This window comes from Danio rerio, chromosome 18 (genome assembly GCF_052040795.2).
Source record: "Danio rerio strain M-AB ecotype USA chromosome 18, GRCz13ab, whole genome shotgun sequence".
NCBI lineage: Eukaryota > Metazoa > Chordata > Actinopteri > Cypriniformes > Danionidae > Danio > Danio rerio.
The window spans coordinates 20,189,140-20,211,975 of record NC_141038.1 but is presented as its reverse complement, the minus strand read 5'-3'; the positions used below and the strand labels follow the sequence as shown (position 1 = coordinate 20,211,975).

The window sequence follows — 22,836 nt, the reverse complement described above, 5'->3', positions numbered from 1 at the left end:
TAGTGCCATGTGAAATTCAAAACAATCAATGCCAATAAAGAAAACAATGATTTCCATGTTGGTTTCCAAGTGAACTGCAAAAAAATGCTAAAATACAGGCATTGCAGATGTGGAAAATGGAAAATTATAATAATAATAAAGTATTGAATACAAACAGCCAGTTGCTAAGACAGTCCAGTCTGTTGACATTATCTGAGGACAATGAGGCCCTTTTGTTTTGAATGATGTGAGCTGAGAGTGAGAACAGTCTCTTACAAGTAGGATCACTGAATAAGCATATGAATTTTGGTGCGTAATTTTGTTGCCACTGGTGCTGGGAAAAGGAAGTAAGAAGCATCAAGTGGTACATCAAAGGCTCGCACTGGTACCCGTTGTATCACACCAAAGATTTCAAAGAATTCTTACATTTTTAAACATTTAAACAACTTTGAGGGATACGGACAGCAACATCGGATGTTTAGGCATTTGTTCTTGTTTCTAGGAAACGTGTGCACGCACACACACACACACACACACACACACACACACACACACACACAGACACACACTCAACACAGGCAGCCGGAGCGACTCCCTTCAGATTCAATCTTACATATGTTAAGCCAGCATTTAAGGGACAGTTAACACAGAAGTGAACATTTACTCATTCACTTACACACAAGTGGTTCCAAACCCTTGAATTTCTTCTGTTGAACACAAAAGAAGGTATTTTGAAAAATGTTGTAAAAAAATTGGCCAAACTTTATTTTGCTGGTCAGTTTGTTGAATTTAAGTTACATTGCATCTACAGTACATGCCAACTACAGTAATTCTCAGTAGACCGTTGGGTTGGGGTAAGGGTAAGTTGACATGTACTTGCAGAGTTTCTTATAGTCAGTTAAATGTCTATTAAAGCAGCAGTATCAGCAGATATTGGGCAGACAGTCTACTAATACTCAAATGGACCATCAAAATAAAGTGGTACCGAAAAACTCACAATAGTAGGAACAAAAAATACTATGGAAGCCAACGGCTGCTTTTTTCCAACATTCTTCAGAATATCTTCCTGTACTGACATTATTAGGACCCACTGCACATTGTAATGGAAGTCCTGATTTAAAGCTGGCAATTCTACATTTGATTGTTCTTTGATGCAGTCTTTCTTTTCAAACGGTCGATAAATTATTGTCTAACACATCAATAGATGTGAAGAAAATCCTGTTGTTTACTTCTGTGTCTGGAACAAAGTGCTGCCATGCTTTTCTTGGATGGATATAAATTACAACAGGCTGAGCTTTACTGCTGAATGAGACACACACAAGACTTAGTTTATTCAATTCACATTTATTGCAAGTGTTTGGCCTGCTGGAGAAATCAAGCTGAAATTGCCAAGTGGAGTGACCAATCACTGTTCTCAGTCAGAATGAGTGATCGGTCACACTACACTGTCTGGAGCGGTGATCGGTCACTCTTCTTTCTGGAGCAGTGATTGGTCACTCTGGGGATGATGAGTGGAGATTGTGAGGCAGGCCTTCTCGTCTGGAAAAGAACAGAGTCAAGAAAATCATGTCGATGTCTAAATGAACCTGAATTTGAGTATGAATTAACATGACCTCTGACCCACAGAGAATTCTATATAAACATATGTGTTACTAAGCTCAGTCAGATGTCATGTCACTTAAATGAGATAAATTACCTTTTAGAATGTGTCCACACTAGCTCCTGCTCCTGAAGTAGGCATAAGCAGCACAGACACCTATGCTGACTCCGACCCAGGTTGCTGGACTGCTTACCGTGGCTTTCACAGCACTTTTCACATTGTTGGAGATCCTTCTTCTCCATGAAGACTCGCTGTTCGCTCTCTCCTCTGTTTCTCCAGCTGCTTCTCTCGCTGTTTCTCCACTGGTCTTATTCTCCTCTGTTTCTCCAGCTGCCTCTCTCTCCTCTGTTTGTCTTTGAGAGCTGCTGTCATAATCTGAGAGGACCTCAGTTGTCTTGTCTGGGCCCCACATGATGATCAGAGGTTTATTCAGTAAATGAGTGAAGTTCAGAGCTTTTTGTGCTCGCACTGCATCACATCGATGATGGAAAGTCACAAAGGCATACACAGGAGAGACGATGTTGTTTCTGCACACTTGCACAGTCGAGATGGACCCCAATGGACCAAACTTTTCAATAAGCTGTTGTTCGGTGACCATTGGGTGCAGATTGCTCACAAGCAGTGTCTTCCGCTCAATATAGTGGTTTGTGGGGAGCCCAGGATGAGGTTCCTGTTCCCGTCCTGAATGCTCAAAAGTCACATAAATGGATCTGCAATTATTGTCTTCATCATAGGACAGATCCAAAGAGTGGATTTGGGTGAACTGTTTCATTGACTCAATCAGTTCTTGTACGTTCACCTTTGGGTCCAAAGTCAGAACAACCAATGACTACTCGCGATTATGGTTGTCTGAAGACTGATTATAGTGAGTATCCATAGCGAACGAGTCCTTCACAATCACAGATTTGTCTATTCGTACAGTAGCTGTGTGATCCACCAAGTCACCGTCCTGAATGCTGGCTGATGCGCTGTTCTAGTATGGAACACTAATATAGAACACATTCTGTGACTGTCGTTGCTAAGCAACCATCAGCTGAAAGCGCATGCACACACACAGGATTCTAAATTGTTTATAAATGAATCTTAGTTTGTTAAGTATTAGATAAAGTATTTATTACTATTGTTTTATCCTAAAGATGATTGTTTAATGTGCTCTTAATTATTATTCATTATAAAAACCACCATTACTATGTTAATTGTTTTCATATGTCCTATTTAATGTAAACATCACAAATGCTTTGGAGGTACATATGTAACAATTGTCAAGCCAATAAAATAATCGGAAAACCGCACCCTCTGCATTGACTTTGTCTGTGTGTGTGTGGGTATTTTTAAAGGTTTAACATATACATCTATTGAAAATAACCAGTTTCTGTTGGTTTAGAGAAACTTTTAGCAGAAACCTTTGTCTCCTCAGCTGCTTCAGTTTATTTAATGAAGGATTGAGTGTGGGACATTTTCCTATCTGAAGATATTCGGTCACAGCACTAAACCTACCTGCAAGAGTGATTTATATTTGACTGAATAGAGTTGAAAAAATAATAATATTCACGAGTGTAAAACTCCTAAATTCACCTCTCACACGATATCCCTTAATAATCTTCTGAATATATATAGAAATAAAGTTTCTATGTATGTAAATATTATTAGTGCTGTCAATCGATTAAAAAAACCTAATTAATCATGATTAATCACATTTAAAAGACTGAAACTTGTCATTTTAGCTATTCAAAAGTAAAATTAATGTAAACGCCAGACAAAAAACAATTTAAATTGTAAATATATTTGTTTGTTAGACTTTTTGTTTAACTTGTAACACAGATTTCCTCATGTAAACAACATACCCACAATAAACCAGCAAGATCCCAGCTTGACAGCCATATTTATTACAGAAATAAAAACACAGGCATGTTAGTGCCATGTGAATTTCAAAACATTCAATGCCAATAAAGAAAACAATGATTTCCATGTTGGATTCAAAGTGGACTGCAAAAAAAACTATTTTGCTTAGTCCTCCTTTACATTTAGCCAGGTGCTAAGACAGTCCAGTCTGTTGACATTATCAGGGGACCTTGTGTTAATGTGGACCTTTTCTTTTGAATGATGTGAGCTGAGAGTGAGAACAGGCATGATCACAAGCAGGATCACTGAATCAGCATATGCACTTTGGTGCCTAATTTTGTTGCCACTAGTTCTGCGACAGGGATGTAAGAAGCATTAAAGGAGTACATAAAAGGCACGCACTGGAAGTATGCGTTGTGTCGCACCAAAGACTAATTCTTGCAGGGACTTTGGTCACAACATCTCTAAACATTTTAACAACTTTTAGGGATATGGACGGCGAAATCTGTGTCGTTTAGGCGTTTGTACTTTTTACTAGGAAACGACATAGACACAGACATACACTCACACACACACACGCAGGACAGCACAAGACTCCCTTCAGATTCAACATGCATGATCGTGTTCATCAAATTTGCTTAAACTAAGCGTTGTTAAGTCTAGCTGTATTTAACAAGGATTCTGACACAACAATGCGAAGCAGACGCTTTACAAAAGTTTAAGTTTAAGGGGGAAACACGACAAAATGCGTTGTCTTTAACAGCTTGTGACATCATCTGAGTTTCAATGAGTACATTTACATGGACACCAGTACTCTGCTTTTAATATGATTAAGATAATACTCTTATTAAGAGTCTACCATGTAAACAGCAATTTTTGATTACCTTAAAGGACCACCGAGTCACAAAATGCGGAAGTTTTCTTTCCGTTTGCCATGCGGTATTAAATTCCATTAAAACAAATGTCGGAGGATTAAAATTGCAACATACGGAATTAGAATAAAGTCTGGAGAAAACGCTGTATAGCCTGGTGATACAACAATAATTGTTTTATACTGAAACTTTTCTTTTAAAAGTGCTTCCTTGGTCTTAACCATATTTCGTTGCACGTTGAACACACGTCGGCCACAACAGGAAAAAAAAAACTGCAACTATAGGTTATTTGGGTTAATTTTTTTATGCGTTAAATATTTCAAATGAATTGCATGCGTTAAGGCACTAATTTTGACAGCACTAATTTAAATGCTTATTATGCTCCAGGATCAACATTTGTGAATTTACACTGTATTAAAATGTTTATGATAGTCCAGGATCAACACTAGGGAACTCAAACTGTGGTTAAACATCATCGTCCACAGCCTTGTGGTAAAGTGCACTGGCTTATAACACTGAGTTGATTTGGGTGACCCAAGTTTGATTCTCATTTCATGGTTCTTGCCGATCTTTCCTCTCTCTCAGTTCTCCATGTACTCTTGTTCTATCTCTATTGTCCTTTGTAACAAAAGTAATCAAACTCTTAAGATATTCAGAAAAAAACTATTAAAATGTTTATAATGGTCCAGAATCAACATTAGTGAATTTACACTGTATTAAAATGATTATGATGGTCCAGGATCAATAATAGTGATTTTACACTGTAATAAATGATGATGGTCCAGGATCAAAAATAGTGAATTTGCACTGTATTAAAATGATGATGGTCCAGAATGAACAATAGTGAATTTACAAACATGTTTATGATGGTCCAGGATCAACATTAGTGAATTTACGCTGTATTAAAATGTTTATGATGGTCCAGGATCAACACTAAGGAAACTCAAAGCGTCATCTAAAATCATTGCCAGTGGCCTAGTGGTAAAGTGCTCTCCCTTGTAATACTGACTTGCTCAAGGTGACCTGAGTTTGATTCTAGCATCATGTGTCTTGCCGATCTTTCCTCTCTCTCAGTACTCAGGGTATCCCTCTTCAAATGTCTTGTGTAATGAAAATGATCAAACTCTAAAGATATTCAGAAAAAAAACTATAAATGTTTATGGTGGTCCAGGATCATCAATCGTGAATTTACACTGTATTAAAATGTAGTTTGTCCAGAATAAAGAAGAGTAAATTTACACTTTATTAAATGTTTATGTTAGTCCAGGATCATCAATAGTGTATTTAAACTGTATTAAATGTTTTTGATGGTCCAGGATCAACAATAGTAAATTTACAATGTATTAAAACGTTTATGATGGTCCAGGATCAACACTAGGGAACTCAAACTTGGATCAATTATCATCACCAGTAGCCTAGTGGTAAAGTGTTCTCTCTTGTAACACTGACTTGATCATTGTGACCTGAGTTTGATTCCAACCTCACGTGTCTTGCCGATCTTCCCTCTCTCTTGGACTATACCTCTTCAGTTGTCTTATCTAATAAAAATGATCAAACTCTAAAGATATTCAGAAAAAAAAAGGTTTATGTTGGTCCAGGATCAACATTAGTGAATTTACACTGTATTAAAATAATGATGGTCCAGGATCACCTATTCTGAATTTACACTGTAATTAAATGTTTATGATGGTCCAGGATCAACACTAGGGAATTCAAAGTATGATCTATAACCATTGCCTGTAGCCTAGTGGTAAAGTGCTTTGTCTTGTAATACTGACTTGCTCAAGGTGACCTGAGTTTGATTTCAACTTCATGTGTCTTGCTTATGTTCCCTTTCTCTCAGACTATCCCTCTTCAATTGTTTTATGTAATAAAAATGATCAAATTCTAAAGATATTTAGAAAAAAAACTATAAATGTTTATGGTGGTCCAGGATCAACATTAGTAAATTTACACTGTATTAAAATCTTTATGATGGTCCGGGATCAACATTAGTGAATTTAAACTGTATTAAATGTTTATGTTGGTCCAGGATCAACAATAGTGAATTTAAACTGTATTAAAATGTTTTTGATGGTCCAGGATCACCTTGCCTTGAGTGAGTTTACACAGTATTAAATGTTTTTAATGGTCCAGGATCAACTATAGTGAATTTACACTGTATTAAATGTTTATGTTGGTCCGGGATCATCAATAGTGTATTTAAACTGTATTAAATGTTTTTGATGGTCCAGGATCAACATTAGTGAATTTACACAGTATTAAAATCTTTATGATGGTCCGGGATCATCAATAGTGTATTTAAACTGTATTAAACGTTTTTAATGGTCCAGGATCAACAATAGTAAAATTACACTGTATTAAATGTTTATGTTGGTCCGGGATCATCAATAGTGTATTTAAACTGTATTAAATGTTTTTAATGGTCCAGGATCAACAATAGTAAAATTACACTGTATTAAAATGTTTATGATGGTCCAGGATCATCAATAGTGTATTTAAACTGTATTAAAATGTTTATGATGGTCCAGGATCAACACTAGGGAACTCAAACTTTGATCAATAATCATTGCCAGGGGCCTAGTGGTAAAGTTCTCTGTCTTTTAACACTGACTTGCTCAAGGTGACCTGAGTTCAATTTCAACCTCATGTGTCTTGCAGATCTTTGCTTTCACACAGACTATTCCTCTTCAATTGTCTTGTGTAATATAAATGATCAAACTCTAAAGATATTCAGGAAAAAAAACTATGTTTATGGTGGTCCAAGATCAACATTAGTGAATTTACACTGTATTAAAATAATGATGGTCCAGGATTAGCTTTAGTGAGTTTACACAGTATTAAATATTTTTAATGGTCCAGGATCAACAATAGTGTATTTAAACTGTATTACTATCTTTATGATGGTCCGGGATCAACATTAGTGAATTTACACAATATTAAATGTTTTTATGGTCAAGGATCAACAATTGTGAGTTTACCCTGTATTAAAATGTTTATGATGGTCCAGTATCAACATTAGTGAATTTACACTGTATTAAATGTTTTTGATGGTCAAGGATCAACAATTGTGAGTTTACCCTGTATTAAAATGTTTATGATGGTCCAGTATCAACATTAGTGAATTTACACTGTATTAAATGTTTTTGATGGTCAAGGATCAACAATTGTGAGTTTACCCTGTATTAAAATGTTTATGATGGTCCAGTATCAACATTAGTGAATTTACACTGTATTAAATGTTTTTGATGGTCAAGGATCAACAACTGTGAGTTTACACAGAATTAAAATGTTTATGATGGTCAGGTATTAACATTAGTGAATTTACACTGTATTATATGTGTATTATATGTGTAGAGCAACCAACTCCCATGCGGAAGGCCGCTGGTTCGATCCCAGCTCGGAATGGGTTAGGTGGTGTAGGACTGGCGGGGTTAGCCGTTTGAGCATGTGTTTGGGTCTCCATGCCTGCAGCTTCATAATGTTGGGGCCACAACGGCAGCATTGCTAAACCCAGAAGTAAGGAGATCCACAGAGTAGTGTTTTGTCATTATTACATATTTTTAATACCTTCACATTTTATCACCAGAGTATTGTCCATGAATAAACGCAGTTTGATCAACTTCAATAATCAAAGGCAATATTTTTTTCTAATCTTAAAGCTAACACATTAAACAGTAATTTAAAATCCTTATTGAGAAGGCTGATATGAAGAGCCCTCTTCATCTGGTTTTCTCTTTTCAGGTATGAGGCTAAAATTAGCTCTCAAAGAGATCTAGGCAAAGATTTAGTTTCAAAAGAAAAGTTTAAAGGGCACCTAGGTTACCCCTTTTTTCAGATTTAATATAAGTCTTTTGCGTCTCTAGAATATGTAAATTTTCAACTCAAAACACTCATCAGATTTTTCATTATACCTTTTACAAGATGCTGTTTTATACTTTTTTCCACTGTTTTTGCACTCAAATGTGACAGAATACAGGCTAATCTCCACTGCTGTGTGTATATCTGTTATGTTATTGTATACAATAAACCTGATTTAACTTCTACAAACCGTGATTGAAGCGTCTTACTTTATAATTGTTCTGACACACGGCTGTGTTGAAGTAAAGCTGAAGTGAATCAGTGTAATTAATTCCACACATGCTCTGTTTTAAAACATTTTAAACATGTGAAACTCACTCTTGATCCCATTTGATGATGATTGCTGATCCTAGCGAACTGAACAGACCTTTTATTCCCGGTTGCTTTGCGTATGTGTGGTCTTGTTGACATTTACACGTGACTACCGGGACATGTCAGTGCTTGGGCGGGGGTACCGCACTCCAACGTAAAGTTGCGGTCGGTCTGAAAACCGCCCCACTGTTTTTATGTTGTTAAATTGAAAAAAAAAGGACTGTGTGTGTTTATATCACCCCGATATGATGGTCTATACACTATACACAAATGTCTGTCCAAATAGCTTGAAAACTAGATTTTTCACCATAGGTGCCCTTTAACCTCGGAAACAGTAATTCCATTACCACCAGAGTGTGAAATTCTTTATAAAATTCTATACTAAAACTATCAGGTCCTCGTGATCTCCCTGAATGTACCCTTTCTAAGGCCTTCATAAAATCTCTTTACCTATTAATGCATTTAGCTGTTTTCTTTATTTTTTTGGTAATTTTGAAAATGTATTTAAATTAGTTCATCCCTAATTGCTATTTTTTCTGGTATAAGAAATATACTTTTTATTTTATATATTATTGATACTTTTACTGTCAAATTGTTTATTGCTAAAAGAGATAAAATATTCTGTGAGATAGCCCTCTTTTTTAAGCCAGATATTTACTTGGCTTGTTGCCAAACTTATTTAATTTTTATTTAATAAAACAAAGATTCGGACTTGCTTTCTGGGTAAGAAAGGAGTTTGATGCAGTTCTAGTGCTTAAAGTTTTATTAATACTACTTGGGTTTTCTAAGTACCCCCTCTCTGCCACATCTAGCTGTGATTCAAGTGCTCATTGTTTTACTAGGCTTTCTTTGTTTTTCTTACTTTGATATGCAATAATAAGGCCCCAAGAAATAGCTGTACAAGTTTTCTACAATATTGACAGGAAAACCTCAGAGAAATATTATTAATTGTGTGAAGTATGAAATAAAATCATGGTCTTCCAATAAATAATGATGAAATCTCCATCTACAAGTATGCAGCAAGTTTTCACCATGCAATAGTTCAATATATATTAAAGGTCCATGATCCAAGATAGTTATATTGCCAACTTCACAGGAAACAGCCAAGGATACCCACACAGAAAAACCTTATATAAACAAAGTTGAAGTCAGAATTATTAGCCCAGCTTTGATTTATTTTTTCTTTTTTAAATATTTCCCAAATTATGTTTAACAAAGCAAGGAAATTTTCACAGTATGTCTGATATTATTTTAATAATAATTCAAGGGGGCTAATAATTCTGGCTTCAACTGTATGTTTTAATATAGGATTTGATATAGGTTTTTTAATATATGTGACATATATAAAATTGGCTGTTTTCTTATATGATATGTACATACATATATATGTGAATATACAGCTGAAGTCAGAATTATTAGCCCCCCTTTGAATTTTTTTTAAATATATTTCCCAAATGATGTTACACAGAGCAAGGAAAGTCTTATTTGTTTTATTTGAGCTAGAATAAAAGCAGATTTTTTTTTTGTAAAACCATTTTAAGGTCAAAATTATTAGCCTCTTTAAGCTGTATTGTTTATCTACAGTCTACAGAACAAACCATTGTTATACAATAACTTGCCTAATTACCCTAACCTGCCTAGTTAACCTAATTAACCTAGTTAAGCCTTTAAATGGTACTTTAAGCTGTATAGAAGTGTCTTGAAAAATATCTAGTAAAATATTATTTACTGTCATCAAGGCAAAAATAAAACAAATCAGTTATTAGAAATGAGTTATCAAAACTATTATGTCTAGAAATGAATCGAAAAAATCTTCTCTCCGTTAAAAAGAAATTTGGGGGGAAAAACAGGGCGGCTAATAATTCAGGGTGGCTAATAATTCTGACTTCAACTTTACATGTGTACATACCTGCTTACATGTACCTATATACTTGTGCATATATGGACATAAATGTTCACCTATATGTTTACCTATATATAGGTAAAAATATAAAAATCCATAGCTGCTAGACAATATAAATAAAATGTTTTATTTACTCAAGAACAATAAAATAGTGTAAGAACATAAATAAGACAAAAAAATGAACAGAAAAAAAAAACTAAATAAAAAAAGCGACAAACCATTTTGGTATACATTTCCTACTATCTTCATACAAGAAAGAATTGACATTGTAAATGTTTCAGGAAAATGTGTAGACATCATAGCTTTCCATCTCCTCACTTATTTGCAATATTTCAATTCCCTAACATGCCAATTACATGTTAAACAAATTTCAAATGTTCCCCCATACATACTTTTTTTTTTTCTTAGTTATTGCCTTGATAATAGAAAATATGAGCTAGGCATCATATATGACAGCTGCCAAAGTGGGATATGAGCTATATAGGAGACCTTGTATGTACATTTAGGGCTTATAATGTGGATATAAAGAAGCAATACAGAAAACTTTCCTGTATATGCACATACTGTATATGCACCTTAATTTTGCCTGTGTGTGGCATATCACATATATACAGCATATTTATTATCACATATGTGGACATTTTCTGCATATAGGTTTCATATATGCACATATGTCCTCGTATAGAGTAGGTTCTTTTCATGTGGATAACAAAGCTTTAGGGCTAAAGAAATAATCACTTCTTGAACTAGTCTCATGAACACCTGAAAAATTAGTAAAACCAACTATCATGGTTAAGCACTCACCAAACATCAACATAATATCCCATATCAGCAAAGATTTTGTTAACTTGCATTTTTATTTGAGACTTCTAATATATATATATATATATATATATATATATATATATATATATATATATATATATATATATATATATATATATATATATATATATATATATATATATATATAGAGTTGTAAATTTGCCTGATTCCTAAATAAGAGACCTTTATAAAGCAGGAGAGAAAAAACAACATTGTAAATCAGTTTTATAAAAACGTACTGTTACTTTATCGTTGCATCATCCAAATTCGTCCTTTACATCGTCGACATATCCAGTCGCGTCTTTGTCTTGATCGACAGCTTTCTAAACCAATAGAAACCGCACATACTGAAACATCACCATTCCTGAACCAATCATCTATGTTGTGGGCGGTACTTTCATTCTCCTTTTTGGTTTCAACCGGCGTGGGGGAAGTAGCGTGACGGGTATCTGAAGCGGTTCAAAGAATAATATTTGTAAGTTTCTTTAACTTTTTATGCGTTTCATAACGTTGTATAAAACTGCTTTCTATAGTGCCGTTGTGGCCTTTCTCGTTGGACAGAATGAATCCAATTAGATGGTGTTTAGTGAATGACTGGATTGTCAGCTTAGCCTTGTCTCGTGCTTAGAGGAAGCATGCTATTGTACAACGAATAAATAAAACAACTATATTATCCATTCTTGGTAAAATACCTTCACATAATCACTGGCTTAATTATGCAGCACTCTGATAATGCAAATCAGGCTGGATATGATGTGTACAAGTCTGCACTAGCTTGCATCATACTCTAGTCTATAGGGGTTTGGCCTGTGCCAGTGCAGTGTCAATGCAGTTTAGCCAATGAGATGCATATATTGTCTGTATATTATAATATAATATACATAAATTTCCTGTCATTTCTCTTCATATGGTTCTCTGTACTTAAGAATGAGGTTTTGCAGCTATGAAATATCATATCATCTTTATCTTCTCTAGGATCATAGAGCAAATCATCTATGGCTCTTCATCTCACATTTTTATGTGCCAAAGCTTTCTTCTGTTGTCAGGTGAACTGCTCTGTGTGCAGGTCTTGCTCTGTAGAATTGCTCTGCTCACTTTCTCTGTTTCTGATGGCCTTAACAAAGCTGTTTTTTTTTCTCTCTAGTTGTCTAGTCTACTTTAAATATGTGTTATCTCTATCTGTAGTTATTTTATGGCTTTCAATAACATGCTAAGTTACTGAAAAAGTTTGGTGTCATCACTACATTTGTACTTATCTAGCAGACACGATTATCTAAATTTAAGGTTAAATAGCGAAAGTGATTAGCATCACTATGTCTTTCATTTGTTAATATAAAGTTTTGCTTTTGCCATTTTTTTGACAATTCAATTTTAAATATGTCATTGAGAAAAAGTTATGACCTAACAGTCTTTAAAGCATAACTTACAGTAGTTCAGACATAGTAAACATAGCAAAGGAAAAATGTATTCATTTGTAAATTCCATGGATTATTATTGACGTTATCTTTGTTATGCTTTTTGGTAATCTATTTTTGACAATATTAAAGAAATAGTAATGCTACTATTTGTTTGTTAAGATTATATTAGCCCCAAGGGGAAATTCATATCACAGCAGCAGAGCTCACCATACATACATTACTGCATAATAAATAAGTTAAAGTGAACACTAATCCATAACTGTATAATTAAAATGTATCTAAATCGTCTAAAATGAAATTGAAGTAAAATCTAATCACGTTTGGGAACAATTACTTTCTGCATCGTTCCTTATGTCAGTATTATTCCATAATAGAGCTATTACTTGTTTATGTTAATTCATGTTAGCTCTAGGGCTGAACAATATTAGAAAATATGACTTTGCAATATTTTGTTTTACTCTGTTTGGAAATAATTCATTATTTAGTTTGATTAGGATGATTCTGGAGGGGATTGAATCATTTACATAAAATTTGTTAAACTAATTGCAAGCATTGAGGAATACAATGGGTCAAAGATTCAAGTGGAAAAAGAGTGCTTTACAATTTTTTTTCTGGATTTTTAATAGTATTCAGCTACAGAAATCGAATATTAAAATGTAAAACTGCACTGAATACTTTTGATGATATTATTCATTCATTCATTTTCTTTTCGGCTTAGTCCCAGCCACCGCGTACTGAACCGCCAACTTATCCAACATATGTTTTAGGCAGCGTGTGTCCTTCCAGCTGCAACCCATCATTGGGAAACATCCATACACAATCATTCACACACATACTTCATGGACAAATTAGCCTACCCAATTCACTTGTACTGCATGTTTTTGGACATGTGGAGGAAACCGAGGCACCCAGAGAAAATTCATGCAAGCATGGGGAGAACATGCAAACTCCACACAGAAATGACAACTTATCCAGGCGAGCCCCAAACCAGCAAGCTTCTTACTGTCAGGCGAACGTGCTACCCACTGTGCCACCATGCAGCCCTTCATGATATTAATAATTCTATAAATACAACCTTTATTAAAATTACAAACTCTAATATTCCTTGTACCCGAATGCTTTAAATTAATCTAAAATATGTTTTAAAACAAATTAATGTGATCATTTTTTACTCTGTTATGACACATTTTCACACTTTGCAATTGTGATTCTGGAAAACTATATCAACTCAACATTGCAGATCCTGATGTCACCATTGAGTATGCCCACATTGTGATATCGATGCTGAAACGACATGTTGAGCAGCCCTAGTTAGCTCTATTTATAATATAGTAAACTATATTATAATAGATATAATTTTTTAATTAGTAATGAATTAACACATTTACAATCGAAATTAATTTAATTTAGCATCAGCATTATATGTAAAATTAGCAGGGTTTTTTTTAGGTGCACAATTGGAACCTTATTTGTCAAGGTTGCCATTAAGATGGTGGGGATTATATATGTACACTTATTGCGTGCATTTAGCAGATTCTTTTGTTCAAGCTTATATAAAAATTTGAAGTGGCACAAGTACATCAATAAATCTTGCATTTAGTCATTATGTATGTGTTTTTATTTTAATGATAATTCACACATTTTTTAAGAAAAATAAATTATCAATGAAATGTAATTTGTTATGATAATTCAGGAAGCATAATGTACAGTAGCCTAAATTGTTTCCAGTATCTTGTTTTTCTAGTTAATTTTTATTAACAAAAAATTATTTTATATAATTAGCATATAATTTTTATTAGGGCTGAACAAAACTAAATGACCGTCAATATCGCAATGTGTGTCTTCGCAATAGTCACGACGCAGGATTTGATCATTTATCAAAGAATAAAGATGTTATTAAATATTATTGTATAAATTATTTACCCATTGATAATCATGTTATTTTGTGTTTAATTGTTCAGTTTTTAAATTTATGTACTGTTAGACTCCCAAGAAAACTTTCATTTTTGCTCTCACTTTTTATATGCTTGTAATTTATTGTTTTTTGCAGATGCACTGCATAGAAAAAGACTTGATCACCCCAGTCGATGTAACTAATGAAATCTTTCTTAATGGGGCTGTTCAAACCATCTGATGAAAATAGAATTAGATCACAATGTATATCACAGCAAAACAAAATATCGCAATGTCAGATTTTTTTAATATTGTGCAGCCCTTATTTTAGTAATAGGTCATGATGTAATTCATTGACGGTACAAAAAAAAACTTCCATCCTTTTTTTATTTATTAAATGTTTTTCATTTTTTGTAGATGTAGTATTTTAGTCCTAACAAATTTTTGCTGTCATTCTGCAAATGTTGAAGCATTTTGATTGATTGTTTCATGGAGGATGCTGTTTCTGGCAAGCATGGCTTGTCTTGAATGCTTATGAGATGTCATTTAAAAAAATATCTTTATGTTTTGGATTAGTTGTTATAGGAGTGGCACTGTAATTACTTCAGGGATGTCTGTTTGCTAGCTCCACCTGCTGAGGAGCTTCTTATTAGAGCATTTCTCAGTTTTTTTAACCTATTTATTAGATATGTTGTGTGCTTTGATGTTGCATTTTATTACTTGTGTTTTTTAATTTTCATTTATATTTAAATGACTTCAGTCCAGGGCTTCACCAGATATCGTTTCAGCATCCATATCGCTGTGTGTAAATTTGCATTATTCACATTGCATTAATGAACAAATATTTTATTAATTTGTTTTGTCCTCATAGGTTACTGACAAGTTTTGTACAGTAAATATGTTCACATATTACAAGTGAGAGCTTTTTAAATGAAGGGTCCATTACTTGATTTTAAAATAATTGAAAGAAACACACACTATCTACTATCTATGATTATTTATTGAACATAAACGTTGAACTACTAAAATTAAAACTCACATGACCTAAAAAGAGCAGTCAAAAAAGTACTACTAAAAGTAACTGAAAAAAATGACCTGGAAAAAATGAATTTTATTATAGTTTCTAAATGTTGAGTTTGATTACCTTTTGATTAATCGCCCTAATGACCCTAATAATAGCCCTAATAACCAGCCACCACAGTTCAGAACGTAATTAGTGGAGTCTGCGCAAAGTTTAACCCTAATATAGTGAAAGGTTTTCATTTGGATGTGTTTCTAAAGACCTGTGACCTGTGCTTAAACAAAGATTAATTGTATTTATTTATACAATGAAAACTAAACAGTGAATGTTTTAAATATGACTGAATTTTCTGAGTCTCAATACTGTTTAAGTAAACCCTAAAAGGCAATTTGTTTCATTTGCATCTTTATTGTAATGTACTTTGTAGTAATATGCAAAATGCAAAATAATCTCAATCAATCTAATATTACCATTTCCAAATAGTGATACAAGTCATCTTTTGAAATTAGATTTATATTACAATATATATCTTCAGTCTATTTTTCCCACATAAAGAAGGTAGTGGCAGACTTTCTCAGCACATTTTCCTAAATAGAGCAAATTTAGTGTGTTTGATGAATTTAAAACTTGCCTCCTTACTAACCGTATTAATCTCAGGCATGTGCCGGTATTGATGCAGTGTTAATGATTCGTGAGGTGTACCTGATGTTTCTTCAGGCCGCAGGTGTCCTTAACAGATTTATAATTGTTGCCGGTTAATAGCACCACAAAGCAGCTGCATTACATTGGGTTTACCCCACCCGCTGTTTTTGTGTAACCGGTTTCTGACTCGCCGTGTTTGTGTTTATCACTAGTCTCCTGTGAAAAAGGCAACAAGCATGGACTCTTCACTGACTGCTGCACAGATCCGTGAGAAGTTCATCGACTTCTTCCGCCGCCATGAACACCAGTATGTCCACTCGTCAGCCACCATTCCACTGGATGACCCCACGCTGCTCTTCGCCAATGCCGGAATGAACCAAGTAAGGAGATTTGAACAAAGTAAAAAAAATATATATATGTAAAAGTTTAGCAAAAAAATGTGAATGTATGTGCCTAATTGGTTGAAGAACATTACCTGTAAATGTTATCATTATTTTGATTAGTTTAAACCAGGGGTTTTCAAAGTGTGAGGCGCGCCTCCCCAGGGGGGTGCCAGAGCATGTCAGGGGAGGCGCAGGAAAAAATATATTATAATAAAAATATAATTATTAAGTTTAATTATTATATGTATTTTTTATTATATTTAAACGTTTTAATTAAACAGAACAAAAAATAATAATAATACGTCAAATATAAGAAAACCTTTTTTACCCAGAAGGCCATATCTGTGAATTCGCTTCTGTTTGGCAAGCCCGCCAATACAGGTATATGCCTGCTAATACAATGGGTCGGTGTCTGAGTACCCCCGATTCAAAGCTGTTATGAAGTTCACGGCCTTTTGGCCGCCGGGAAGAAGGAGGCGGAGAACCGACGCAGTTTTAAAATGATTTATTAATAACAGTGATGGACGGCAGCTCCTCACGGAGACTGCCGTCAAACTGAAAGCAAAAGTATCCACTTACGCGGTGGCCTCACTCCGTTCCCACGGCTCTCGGCCACGCCCCCTCGCCACAAAAGCCTTTAAGTTCAGGGCTTAAACCCAAAAGACGACGATATGATGATCAGTTTTTAAGTTTAGGATTTACGTGGACAGGACCAGCTGATGAACCACGACCTTTATGTGTGGTTTGTCAAGATATTTTGGCTAATGACAGCATGAGACTCACTAAGCTTCTACTGTTTTGACTGGGATGGACAGTTCTTGGATCTGTTCTATTCATATTGAACCATCATCCTAGTTTTAAAAACGTTATATTAAAATACTTGTTATTATTATTTTTTTTAATAATTGCACTTTCATGCAAATGATGATAAAAGTGAGTTAACAGTCTGACATCTGTCTGTGTCTTTATATATACTGTATATGTGTGTGTGTGTGTGTGTGTGTGTGTGTGTGTGTGTGTGTGTGTGTGTGTGTGTGTGTGTGTGTGTGTGTGTGTGTGTGCGCGTGTTTGGGAGGAGGGGGGCGCCAATGGATAAGTTGTGTCAAAAGGGAGGCCCACTGTCTTAGACTTTGAAAAACCCTGGTTTAAACTGTAGAACACAAAATAAGATGTAAAGATTGTTGGAAACTGCTAGCTTATTGACTTGTTTTGAACATTCTTCAAAATATCTGCTTTTGCGTTTATAATCATAAAGGAATTCATAAAGGGTTTAGAGCAAGTTAAGGGTGACCTGATTAACAATATTTTTGTGAATTATCTATTTGCTTTTTTGGATATTACCTTCAGTTTGTGAATGTAAAAGGAAGGCAGAGTTTCACCGTAAATTGCAATGTCAAAGATAAATGTTATTGTCTCCTAGAAGAAGAAATGGTCACTTTTTTATTGTCATCTGTTTTTTTTATAGTTTAAGCCCATCTTCCTGAACACCATTGACCCGTCCCACCCCATGGCCAGACTCCGTCGTGCTGCAAACACACAGAAGTGCATTCGTGCCGGTGGCAAACACAATGACCTCGATGATGTGGGCAAAGACGTATACCATCACACCTTCTTTGAGATGTTGGGCTCTTGGTCCTTTGGAGATTACTTCAAGGTAAAAGATGTTGTAAAATCATATCTTGTTTTTTGAATAACTATCGTACTGAGGCTCTATTTTTAAATTATAGGATTAAAATGATTGTATTGTATGTAGGCATTTTTCTTTTGCAGCTGTTTATTTTTGGATTTCTCTCACTCTGTCTCTAGCACCTGGCCTGCAAGATGGCACTGGAACTGCTGACGCAGGAGTTTGGTATTCCTATTGAACGACTCTATGTGACTTACTTTGGTGGTCATGCTGATGCAGGCCTGGAGCCTGACCTGGAGTGTAAGCAGATTTGGCTGGACCTGGGGTGAGTACAAAATATATAATAATGCACAATAAATCAGTGTTGGCCAATAATAATAATTGTCAGCAATTGTCACAATGTGGAAATGTTTCAGTATGGGGAAAAAGAGGACTTCTTAATTGCAGGGTTGTGAATGTTTTTGGAAATAGACAAACCTAGATATTTTCCTTAATTTTTTTTTTTTTTCCGCAGGTAAGGTTTTCTTAATTAAAAAAAGTGTTTTGTTTTTGTAATCAAGCTAAAAAAATAAAAATTTATATTTATTAGAATTTTTATCACAACATATAATGAATTATGTAATGTAGTGTGTATTCTGTAGCTCATATGTGTATGGCCATACACTCAAAATGCTTCATAATCATGAGGGGGAGGGTGCAGCATCCACTTGGATGATGTGACTGCAGCCACAGGACAACGGTGCCAGTCTGCTCGCCATACACCAGCTATAGATGGAGTGGAGAGATAGTGATAGAGCCAATTCGGTGGATGGGGATGATTTGGAGGCCATGATGGCTAAGGGCCGATGAAGTGAATTTTAAATGGGATTTTTAATGACCACAGAGAGTCAGGACCTTGGTTTAACAACTTATCTGAAAAATGGCATCCACTTACAGTATAGCATCCCCTTCACTTTACTGGGGCAATAGTAATCACATGGACTGCACTTTGAGCGCCCCCTGCTGGCCTCACTTACACCACTTCCAACAACAACCTAGTTTTCCCATGTGGTCTCCTATCTAGGTACTGACCAGACTCAGCCCTGCTTAGCTTCAGTGAGTAACCGGTCTTGGGCTGCAGGGTGATATGACTGTGATTAGATTATCTATATGGGTTAAAATGACCAATTTTAATTATAAAACAAGTTGTAGAATTGATGTAAATTTGTTTATATTCTCTCTGTATCAGAATGGAGGAGAGCCGTATTCTGCCTGGCAGCATGAAGGATAACTTCTGGGAGATGGGGGACACTGGTCCATGTGGGCCGTGCAGTGAGATCCACTATGATCGCATTGGAGGCAGAGATGCTGCACACCTGGTCAACATGGATGACCCAAATGTGCTTGAAATCTGGAATTTGGTGTTCATCCAATTCAACAGGTAAACTTAAAGCTCTTTGCTACTGTACAGCTAGCAAAGGTAAAAATAAATCACATACAAATAGATAATAGCTTTACTGCTACTTATATAATGTATTGTTCATAGGGATGCACCGAAAAATAAGAGATATTATGTTGGTTATTGTCTTGTATAAGAGATATTTTTATTCATCCATAGAAATGCACAGAATACCACTACCGTGTGGATTATTGGCATTGGCTTTTATCCCTTTAACTGCCCCACCAAGAAAAACATTTCTATATTACATTTCTTAACTCCATATGTCACTAGTTAACAAACTCAATGCATTTTTTTCAGCACAACCAATAGTTTTTAAAATAGCAACCTCTACCAAATGGTTGATAAATCAGTTTATGATAAAAGTACTGGAATTAATAAATATACTATAAAAATCTGAAAAATAAGAATTTATTTTAAATAATGATCAAAATAAATCATTTTTTAATAGTATGCCATAAAGTATTTTAGATTCTCATTTAAAACTTTTTCTTTCTTTTTTTGTTTTACAATAAAACCAAAATCAAATGTGGTAGTACAACAGGACTATGTTTGTTTTTGTTTTTTTGTAAACCAACAATGCTGTGTAGTGTAAACCGTTATTTAAAACAGTCATTCTTTAAATGATTTGAACAGTCTTTATTTAAAACAGTCAAAATATGGTCAACCATTTGGTTGAGCAGGCAGTTAAAGCAGCCTTTTGTATATTTATAACTAATTGCACTTTAGATTCAAAAAATAAATCAATCTAAAGAAAATGACCATTGGCATCAGCCAGGAATAAATACATTTAATTTTAGTATAAATAAAATCATATGAAAGAAATAATGCTCTGTTGAATGTTCTCGTCATCAAATATCTTTTTTTAACATTAAGTTTACAATATTATTTGGCAGTTTTTTTTTTATAATCATTTTAATAAATATAGTTGGTTAAGGACCAGATCAGCATATTACAGTGATGCCTGAGAGATATGACACTGGAATCTTGATTAATGGTTGTTGAAAAGTATGAATAAGTATCCTTTTAAAATGTTTTTACTAATTTGTATTTTAAATATTAAACGTTCATTTTGGATCATACTTATTAAGCAGAATAATATTAGTGCATAGTAATTTTTTGCACAAAGACACTTCAAGTTTGCACACATTTGTTATTAACGTATGGCTATGCTTCTGCACAGAGAATCAGAGACCGTGCTAAAGCCTCTGCCCAAGAAGAGCATCGACACAGGGATGGGACTTGAGCGCTTGGTCTCTGTTCTACAAAACAAGATGTCTAACTACGACACTGACCTCTTCGTTCCTTATTTTGAAGCCATTCAGAAGGTAAACTCACAGAAAGCATGGATTGACATTTATTTTTGCATGCAATTGAACAACTTGTCTCGCTTTTCAGGGCACAGGTGCAAGAGCATACACTGGAAAGGTTGGTGCAGAAGACACCGATGGCATCGATATGGCATACCGTGTCCTGGCTGATCATGCCCGCACCATTACAATCGCCTTGTCTGATGGTGGCAGACCTGACAACACTGGCAGAGGGTGAGATGATGGTGTTATTGATTGATTTGTATGAGGGATGGGAGTAGGGCTGGTCGATAATTCGATATCTTTAATTATCACGATATAAAATTTTTCGATAAAACGATAATGACAGTTCGGTAATTGCTCGATAATATTTACGCACTATGGGTAACGTTGCGCAAGCATTTTGCAGCCTGCCATACAGTGTTAGTTGCACTGAAAGGAGTGAGAGAGAAATAAGGTAAAAAAGGTCAGTCACAGACATTGTTGACAAGAAACGTCAATACTTCATGAGCTACAATCACAAGCTCACACATAGACTTTATTTGGGCGGGCCACCAGGGTATATTACCCACCACCCAACTATATTTAGTGACACATTTTGTTGTTTATTTTTATTTATTTATTTTTTTTACTATTTCTATTATTCTTTTACACTATATTGTATCTGTGATCGATTAAGTAGTGGAAAAATCTTTCTTGTTTCTCTATTTTGTTCTGTCTGCACGAAACTTGTTAGTATTCACACAGTCTCATATGCTCTGCAGACCCACAGAGATGCTACTTTTTGGCATTTCGTCCAGCCAGGTTTCTAAATTTCCTTAAATGTGTGGGATTCGGCTTTTGCCTTTTAAAGCTGCTGTCATATGCGTTTTTGCATTGTCTGTGCACATGCACAGTCGAGAGAGTGAGAGAAACATTTAATAATTCATTTTTAAGTCTAAACGACTCAGAAAATCTTTACTACAAAAAGGATGAAATGACTAGTCTAAACTGGCTACAAAATAGATGTACATTATTATTAACGGTTTATCAAGGCATTTGCCTTATTTAAATAATCTACATGTTTTAATCTTGAAATTATTTTAAATTTAGAGATCTTGTCTGCAATTGCTTTTTCTGTCATTTAATTCTCATTTGCTGTATATTTTATTAATTTGATGATGTTATTAGGCTATATTACATAGGCTGTTTATATCTAAAATGCTTGGGCATTCAAGTTTTTTTTTTTACTTTAAAGTAATAATAAATAAAATTATTGTTAAATTTAATTATGTTTTGTTTGTGGCATATAATTAACTGTTTATGTGATACGGGTAAATGGTGTGTTTCAATTCGGCTACTACCGCAAGTATATTTCAAACCTGTGGGAAGCACTGCACTTACATGCATATTATGTTGTGGTTGTTTGTGTGTGTAACCACATTTTTGTGTTGACAGTTATGTGCTAAGGAGGATTCTGCGTCGTGCTGTGCGATACTCTCATGAAAAGCTGGGTGCACAAAGGGGCTTCTTTGCCTCATTAGTTGATGTGGTGGTTGAGTCCCTGGTAAGGTTTTTACCTCTCAAACTTTTTTTTTACTGTACATAAAGCTGTGGTTTATGTTTTTGCCAGTAATTTAAAGTGGCAGCTAGTGTACCGTTAAAATGCACTTTCATTTAATATATTTTTCTAATACTTACTCTCTCATGTCCATTTAATAGTTTATTGCTCTTTTCAGGGTGATGCTTTTCCAGAGCTGCGGAAAGATCCTGATATGGTAAAGGATATCATCAATGAGGAAGAGGCACAGTTCCTTAAAACCCTCAGCAGAGGACGCCGCATCCTAGACCGCAAGATCCAGAGTCTCGGAGACAGCACGACTATACCAGGTGAAGCACATAATACCACAAAAAATGATAACTAATACGGA

General features: G+C 34.8%; 3 protein-coding genes across 8 annotated transcripts in view; 2 read left to right on the top strand and 1 right to left on the bottom strand.

The window, feature by feature from the left end:
- Positions 1-17,181, top strand: part of dennd4a (DENN/MADD domain containing 4A) — a 343,904-nt gene extending 326,723 nt beyond the window's left edge. The window contains exon 26 of the transcript XR_015514341.1: positions 16,985-17,181. The gene's annotated coding sequence lies outside the window, so the exon portion shown is untranslated. The remainder of the gene's footprint in view (positions 1-16,984) is intronic.
- On the bottom strand, positions 1,308-7,027 carry LOC147839704 (uncharacterized). 2 transcript variants are annotated; one of them, XM_087293110.1, is made up of 4 exons: positions 6,798-7,027; positions 5,960-6,451; positions 1,773-5,004; positions 1,308-1,518 (listed from the first exon to the last, which is right to left on the bottom strand). In XM_087293110.1, exons 3-4 carry the CDS (start codon positions 2,349-2,351, stop codon positions 1,420-1,422), a joined length of 678 nt encoding a protein of 225 aa, XP_087149236.1. In that variant the 5' UTR covers positions 2,352-5,004; positions 5,960-6,451; positions 6,798-7,027; the 3' UTR covers positions 1,308-1,419. The 2 variants fall into 2 exon arrangements, with proteins under 2 accessions (XP_087149236.1, XP_087149237.1); XM_087293111.1 differs by lacking the exons at positions 5,960-6,451; positions 6,798-7,027 and having other exon boundaries at positions 1,676-5,857.
- Positions 11,571-22,836, top strand: part of aars1 (alanyl-tRNA synthetase 1) — a 30,517-nt gene continuing 19,251 nt past the window's right edge. The window contains 10 exon segments of one of the 5 annotated variants that reach the window (NM_001044310.2): positions 11,571-11,669; positions 12,170-12,240; positions 16,381-16,548; positions 18,017-18,205; positions 18,358-18,503; positions 19,407-19,598; positions 20,800-20,944; positions 21,015-21,160; positions 22,364-22,472; positions 22,645-22,795. In NM_001044310.2, coding sequence (NP_001037775.1) covers positions 12,190-12,240; positions 16,381-16,548; positions 18,017-18,205; positions 18,358-18,503; positions 19,407-19,598; positions 20,800-20,944; positions 21,015-21,160; positions 22,364-22,472; positions 22,645-22,795 — 1,297 coding nt within the window. In that variant the 5' untranslated portion in view covers positions 11,571-11,669; positions 12,170-12,189. 5 annotated transcript variants of the gene reach the window in all.

Coding starts and splice junctions, on each gene's coding strand:
- LOC147839704 (XM_087293110.1), bottom strand. CDS start 2,351: ATGAAACAGTTCACCCAAATCCACTCTTTGGATCTGTCCTATGATGAA. Junction 1,519..1,772: donor AAAGTGCTGTGAAAGCCACG/GTAAGCAGTCCA, acceptor GTTCTTTTCCAG/ACGAGAAGGCCTGCCTCACA.